Below are 8,015 nucleotides of genomic sequence, written 5' to 3'. Positions count from 1 at the left end.
TTGCATAAAACATTTGATTAACAGCTCCCCAAATGTACATCATTTTGTTGAGGATGAATCTTACGATATCATTTTGTCGCCAACAATTTTCTATTTACATTAAGATTTATAAATGATTTAATAGTTAATTGCTCAGTAGTTTGAAAGAAGGCATATAAAGAACATTTCATGTCTTGTTAGTGGCGTGGCATCTGGTAGTAAGCCATGGAACTGTGGTGTCAGCAGAGATACTCAGACCGAGAACCGTCACTCTTATAAGTCATCTGGGAGTCTATGCTTGATCTGGAACAGAGGAGCAGTCGGTCAGATTCATTAGTCTTTCTCCTCGTCCAAAGCTCAGTCGGATGAGAGTTCATGGTTCTTTGTTTCATTGAAATTGTCTCAAACTTGACATAACTCTCTTTTCCAATCTCCTCTTCATCTACTGGTGTGTCGCTGCTCTTGCAGTACAGAGCAAGAATCTTGTAGAGCAGAAGAGCAATGAGAGGCACAGCTAAAACACAGGCTATGCCACTTACGATCATTAAAAGCTTGTCAGGCCCTCCATCTTCTACAATGTCCAATGTGTAGAAGTCAGTGCAAGGGTCTTTGCCAGCAGTGCTGGCTTTTGCCACAAGGCAAACAGAGTACCTCAGCCCAGATGACAAGCCATCCAGCAACACTTTACCACTGCCAGCAATGGTCTCCAATGTCCTTTTAATATCTTCTTCGCCATAACGAGAGTACACAACTGTAAGAGGGGCATCATTTGGTATGCCATCTGCCCTCCAGAGCAACACCGCACTGTCAGACGTTTCCTCCACAATCTTTAAGTCTGTGACAGATTTTGAGTCTTCGTTCTTCTTGCTCTTTTCATCTGCTGCAAGCTTCCTTCCATTACCTTCTTGTTGGCTCTTTGCAGGTTTGGGTTTCCCTCTCGGAAGACTCGGGGTAGTTTTTAGTTTGACAGGGATGGCAGATTGCGTGGTCACTCTGGGAAGGTCTGGGACGTCTGGGACGTCAGTGGTTTTGACAGAGGGTGAGTTGGGGATGTCAGTCGGGGGAATAGGTGTTGTGACTTGGCTGACTGCTTCAGTTTCATTGCTCGGGCTCAGTGTAGGAATCGTTGTACTGATGTCGCCATCAACAGAGACAGAAATAGTTGCTTCTGCATTGCCGGCAACATTTTTAGCTTTACAACTGTAGTCGCCCGCATCTTTGTATAATATCCCATGCAAGCTCATGATGGACCATCGGACTCCCTCCCCTGGTGATTCTTGGACTGTAGAAGAAGAACAAAACTGTCAACATCTACCTAAGCTTATCAAGTATTGCACACCTTGCTACTGCTGCCAATTGATCATAGGACCCTCTAAAACCTTGAAGTGATTGTTTGAGATTTGACAAGTTACCGGCATAATTTATGTCCAACTTTGAGCCATCAACGCCTTCCCTGTTGCGAGAATGTGGCAAACAAGTTTTGAAGGACGCATAACAACTACATAAGAACTACTTTTTGATTTGGCTTTAAGGTGAATAGAATCTGATGAATGCATCCACTTGCATTCACACGGAAGGAGTTGATGGCTTAAACTTGGAGGTTCATAACACTGGTACAATGTAGAAAATATGAGTACATGTGTAAAATTCCAAACTATCCCTTTAATACACACATTAATACTTCTTAAACATGCTAAAAGATATTTGCATTACTATTGGTCTACTGAAGATTGAAGTATTATACCTGTGTTGTTGACTGGCGAGCCATCTGACTTGGTCCAGAAGAGAGTTGGTGTTGGCAAACCTTTGGCGTCACATCGCAGTATTACATTACTATTTAAGGAAGATGTGATTTTGGTGGCTGAAGCCTTAACTGAGGGTTTTACACAGTTGTCTAGCTCAGCTCGCTGGAAAAGGACACCAGCCAGATTCTCTGGTCCGCTGCAGCTCAGCAATGCGTCCATTAAAACCACTGGTGTGCCTGCCATTTTGGTCATCTCAATCAGTTTAGAGATTTTACAGTCACAGAACCAGGGATTATCTTGGAGACCTGAGGATGAAAAGATAGAATGATTAATTAATATGTAGTATATAATATCTAATGCTTTAGACAGCACTCCCCTCCTCTCATTAGCATCAATGATCATGACATGTATCAAAGAGTTAAAACAAACTTAAAATGGAGAGGCTAATATGGACAATGATCCTCTCACATTGAGTTCTGGCATTTCTGAACCACGTTATAAACAATTGCAGTGATTGTTGTGTTGACACAGTCATTTTATGAAAGTACAAGTCATTATCTTTGAATTTAGTGATGACTACTATAAAAACAACAGAGGGGAATTTTAAACTTGCTGCACAAACAGCATTTTTGAGGACGTCAACAATGATATGAGTAAGTTGACATACAATGCAGTTGAAAAGGAACATCATAGTTGTTGGAAAGTATTCTGATCATTTTATCACATTCTCTATGTTTCTCTGTAATTAATTGAATGTCTTTCACAGGAACTCAATTGTACTATATTGTCACAGTATAAGTTTTCTTCGTCCCACCACCTAAACTTTCATTTTCGACCCGTGGTTCACAGTCTTTTTGAACCAAGCTCCAGCTCTCAGCAATCCAAAACATCAAAGCGCCACCGCACCAACAAGCCACTAACCATGAGAGAAAAACTTCTAGTACTGAAATACGAGAAGGAAAAGTTACCGATGCCCTCCTTTAGTACATGTGATGAAACCTTTATGATAAAACCATAAAACCTCTTGGATTCTCCTGTGGCATAGCTCCGATAGCACTGTTTGAGAAACCACTGGTTTAATCATTACACATGCAATAACGTAAACTTAAAAAAAATTATATTAAAACTTTAATCATACTTTGAACTGTGCCTACGTCAGGCAGATAGATTTATCAGTTTACACCCCTTCCATTGGGTAAAACTTCATATTAATTCAACCATTAACAAAAGGTTATTGGCTGAATCTTTCAAGCTTTGCTCATATTAATGATGAACATCAATTTGTGAGTGAACCCGTCATGTATTCACGTGCAGTCATACACATGCACTGCTGCACACGAGTACACACTAAATCCCTTTAACCGGATTAGTTTGGCTCAACAGTTGCAGGACACTAAGCTGTATCTGGCCGTTTTGTAACGTTCTCTTTCCTCCAGTATTCCTGTTCACAGACCAATATCAGAGGTTATAATGCATGCTTAAGGTGTCACATTAGACATTGAAAGAAACCTTTGCAAATGCAGATATTGCAGTGAAATATGAACATGTTAAAGCGGAGCCTTATTTCAATTTTATTCTATATTTTAAAGAATAGTAACTATGTCATTATGATGGTAAAAGTGGTCATACTTCACACAAATATTAACCAAGGTCACACCGTAAACAAGCTAGTCTTTTTGGCCTAGCCTGCTACAGTCTAATCCTGTTTCTCCTTCAGGTGTGTACACACACACACACACACACACACACACACACACACACACAAACACAAACACACAAACACACACCCTATTAACATTATCCCTCAGTCTTGACATGCAACTCATATGCGACCACATTGGCTCTGTGTGTTTGATTTTTGTTTCTCACAGTCAGCTACAATTACGAAAAATATTTCCAAGCTAGTGACTGATTGTTGATTTTGTTGATTAACAAAAAAAAGGTTCCAGACACTCCGCAATACGTTGTGTATTCACAGCAAGGGAGTATACAGAATGATTTGAAGTACTAAAGATTGTAACTCTTAATTGCACGTACTACGTAGCGGCCATAGTATATCTGAAGGGGGTTGACTTGCTTCCAAATTTGGAGCTTTGTTGGTTTTATTTGACATTATCAACACGTAAATAAAACAATATTGCTCATTCAAAATGTGGCTTGGATTTTGTTTGATCATTGGAAAATTGCTGTTTAACATTTCTCTAGTTGTAAATGGCCTGAGTCGGCATGGCGTCAGACATACACACGTACATTTTTAACGTGACCTTTTACTGTATTTTTGGGGTACACACAATACAGTAATTGTTAATAGTTTTGTGTCATCTGGCCTTACAGCTAAGAGTTAGTCTGTGGTGTACAACAAATAATGAGCATAGTTACTGTGACAATGCTAATGAGACATTGCCTCTGCTATTACTTAGAATACAGTAAGATAAGTTGACTCTATCCTGTCAGCGCCGGTGCAGCTTTGAGTCAGAACAATAGGTCTGGATTATCAGGTGATGGTATGATGCCCTGGTCCCTAACACAATGTGTTCCTCCTTACCTAATACAGTTTTTCGAGAGTTTTCTGAAATCGGTGCTCCATTGAAAGGGGGCCAGATATCCATGAGATCAGAGGGCAGGGTGGCTAATTTGTTACTTGATAGATCCAGGTAGGTAATATTGAGGAGGAATGGGATTGCCTCAGTGGGAACGTTAGAGAGTCTGTTGTTGTGTAGGTCCAACGTCCTCAGCCTGGGCATCTCCTTTAGAGACTCCCAGGGGAACACAGAGATCATGTTCCCATCCAGCCGAAGCTCGTGGAGCACTTTGAGGTTGTAGAAACTTCCAGAATCCACTGTACTTATGGAATTGTAAGTAATCCAAAGGTAGCGTAACTCTGCCAGGTAATAGAAGGCTTCTGTTGGGATTCGGCGTACAGCAGTTTTCTCAACGCGAAGTTTGACCGTGTCCACTGGCACGTTGACAGGGATATCAGACATGTCTGGGTCATTGCACAACACAGATCTGAGAAGAAAATAAGAGACATATGATATTATATTGAATATTTGCACATTTTTTTCATGTTCATATCCCAATGCAGAAGTAATGACCAATCTCCAAGGTAGAGTCTGTCCATGTGTACATCCATCCTCTCTGATGTCTCTGCAGCATCACTATCATCACATGAATCATTGATCACATGAGGCCACTGCATTGATGAAGACTTTTAGCTTTCGCTAAAAGCTTAACAATGTACATATGATATTGCCCCACCTGAAATCACAATTTATTAATTCACACGGTGGTGTGTGCAACAGGTTGGATTGACATTCCTACGTTAGCCCAGAGCTGATGTGAAATGTCTTCACTTCCAGTATCATCTTGTGTCATTATTAAACTGCTGAGCTAGCAGGAAAAAGTTGAATACTAGTCTGGTTTTACCACGTTTGTCTATGAGGTCATTTTGGTCATTGGATATCTAGTAGCAGCAGTTCAAGGCTGTTTGACCTGCTATACATTTGTTTTTTTTGGAAAGTAACAAGTCTGCTGTGCTTGTGAAGTGGGTAGAATTGAAAAATAATTTTTAACAACAAAGCAACCAATGAATTCTCCTTTTAACCTACCGACCTAACCTTTTCTGTAAAGAGAGGCACGGATATGCATCATGGAAGACTCGCTGCACTTGTTGTAATTAGGTCTCTGTCGGGGATTAGTGAAAGGATTTCATGCCAGTTAACTCACTGTAAACTCACTGTAAACTCGCTGTACTCTATGCACTGGCAAAAAGAGTGATAGATTCCGATTAATTTTAATTTTAATTGTTTTTTGTTTTTTTCACATCTTGGTGCTTTGTGTCACATTCATAGATTTATTTAGAAACACATTTATTTTTTGGTCAAGATAAGTTATCCAGATAGATAAGTAAACATCAAGGGAAATCTTTGATAAGAAAAACAAACTTTACAAAAAGACTGCACTAGGATGAATGATTTGTTGGACATTTAATCTATAAGCAAAAATATACAGAAGGTGATCCATTGCCACTGGGACATTAACATTTTTAAACCTTCCATTGCGTATATGGGTGTGTTTTAAAGTTAATTTACCTGGTTCCTGTTCCCTCGTTACGTCCATGGAATGCACAGGTACACTGGGATGGACAGAAGGAATGGACAACACTGAGGCAGCATAGGAATACATGGACGTAGAGAAGTCGATGCATCATTTCACCGGGTACAGCAAGAATTGTCGCATGGAGGAGGAAATGCCCGCAAATTCATTTAGAGAAAGGATCTGAATGCCCATTCAGTAAAAAAACAAATGGAAAAGGTAGAGAAGGGGCTTTAAAATATAGTCCATGAGCGGTAATAGTACATAGGCTAAGGATCTAATTACTGTACAGGTGACCTGTCAGACAGGGGGTGGGGTGAGATTATCAGAGGATTTGTTGGGTTTGACTGCGGGATAGGGGGAGGGGCTGAATTGTTCCCATGGATGTGCCACTAATCGGCTCTTTCAGGAGAGGTCTTCCCTCACGTGATCTAGCCACGCCTTTGTAAATCTTTCCACAGTTTTTTACACAACTTTTTCACTTTTGACACTTTTATTAACCTGTTTCAAATTTAATCTTGATCCATCCTCATACAGATACAGAGCAAGCACCGTATGTGTGAAGTTCTGCCATAACTGTGTTGGCATTATGGACGATAAGACCGCACACTGTGCCATGCAACCATATTGGTATAGTGGCCACAGTTCACATTGCAAGGCTACCATGATGGTTTTGACTTTTCAGACTGCAGATGACAGCAACACTAAGCAAGATAGTTGAATAGGTGAATTCCAAGTGTAGAGCCTGAAGTGACTCCCCATTCTTTCAGGTGTTGCAATACAGAGGGACTGGTGAAAGTTTATTCCACCACTGATCCTGAAAGGAGCATAACAAAGAATTGGCGTGCTATTGTGCCTGGCAGTCTGGCATGACACATCAATAACAATGCCGTATAGAGTCTCTTGGGGCTACATTCTGACAGAATATATAAAGTGAGCTGGAGGCTGTATGTTAGATGTGTGAGGGAGTTCTGTCTGGCACCAGGGTGCAAAGTGTAATCTTTAGTGTGATTTATTACTTGGCTGGGTGGACCAGGGGAGAGAGGCCAGACAGAACCTGTCTACAAGTGACAGGTCCACAATATGCTGTGGCCATGCTGTTGCAGTATGGTGTTTCTCTTCTGGTAAACCTTATTTGACTAAGGCTTCATATAGTATTGTGCTCAGTGCTCATTTTCTTTTAGCATTTATGATGCTTACACATGACAATCAACATCTTAAAGCACACATGTAAAAATCCAATCCTCCTCTATTCATGATCAATCATCCAAGTTATTTCCATATAAATAATTCCTGGAGTAAAACAACTTACTGACTCTTTAAACAGATGTTTAGGATTTCAATTAAAGGCTGTTTTATAGCCATTACTACTAAAAGACCGCAAGCAAACATTTTTTTCAAGGCACTTTTGCATTTGAAGTTGTTTCTATAATTTTACTCTGTACTTTAATACTAAAAATGCATTTCTTTTGTCTACATCTTTTATTTTTGACTATCAAAACTATTATCGAGTAGGTCAATACATTTAAATAACTTGTTCCTAAAAGAGTAAAATAGCTAATTAGAATGATATTTTTCATTGCAACCCCGTGAATTATTCACTTTAATATGAATCATCAGTATAATGTAATCGCTGAATTTAACAAAGTGCACATTTTATGGTAACAAATTTTGTATTCAAAATGACCAGGAGGAAAGGGAGACATCTAGTGATATTTGGCAGTTATTGCACTGTGCTCTGTCCTTCCAAAACGAAAGACAAAAACTTCCTCTACAGACTTACTGTATCTCCTCTCTCTTAGTCTTCTTAGGCAGTGCAGGGCATCCATCAAAGCTCTCGCCCCAGTCACCCAGAGTTCACAACAAAACATTACGGACACAAAACAAGAGACATCAGGCATTTATTAACAAGTACACAAGTGAATTTTATTTATGCAAGCAAATTTGATCACACAGGTCAAATAAGCCACTTCAAGCTGTTGGCACATGAATGTACAAAACAGATAAAATTTAAAGCCTGCTACTAAGCATTCTTAGTGAAAGTACAAAAGACTAATACAAGGAGAAAGCTGAAAGCGTTTTGTCAGGTCATTACACCGTGAGCAATGTTGGTACAAGACATGATTGAGAGCTCATCACAAACTAAATAGACAACAACTCAAAGACTACAGTTTCTAATACCAGTAGCATAACGCG

The 8,015-nt window shown here is 39.8% G+C and overlaps 1 protein-coding gene across 1 annotated transcript; it reads right to left on the bottom strand.

The window, feature by feature from the left end:
• Nucleotides 1-218: 218 nt before the first annotated feature.
• On the bottom strand, nt 219-5,931 carry lrit3a (info leucine-rich repeat, immunoglobulin-like and transmembrane domains 3a). The gene is made up of 4 exons (XM_076148853.1): nt 5,816-5,931; nt 4,270-4,733; nt 1,724-2,029; nt 219-1,261 (listed from the first exon to the last, which is right to left on the bottom strand). Exons 1-4 carry the CDS (start codon nt 5,929-5,931, stop codon nt 219-221), a joined length of 1,929 nt encoding a protein of 642 aa, XP_076004968.1.
• Nucleotides 5,932-8,015: the final 2,084 nt, after the last annotated feature.

The sequence above is a fragment of the Genypterus blacodes genome, unplaced genomic scaffold (assembly GCF_046128005.1).
Source record: "Genypterus blacodes isolate CSIRO-AG114 ecotype Tasmania unplaced genomic scaffold, CSIRO-AGI_Gbla_v1 ptg000044l_1, whole genome shotgun sequence".
NCBI lineage: Eukaryota > Metazoa > Chordata > Actinopteri > Ophidiiformes > Ophidiidae > Genypterus > Genypterus blacodes.
The sequence above is the reverse complement of the archived record's forward strand: the minus strand, read 5'-3'. Positions and strand labels throughout refer to the sequence as shown.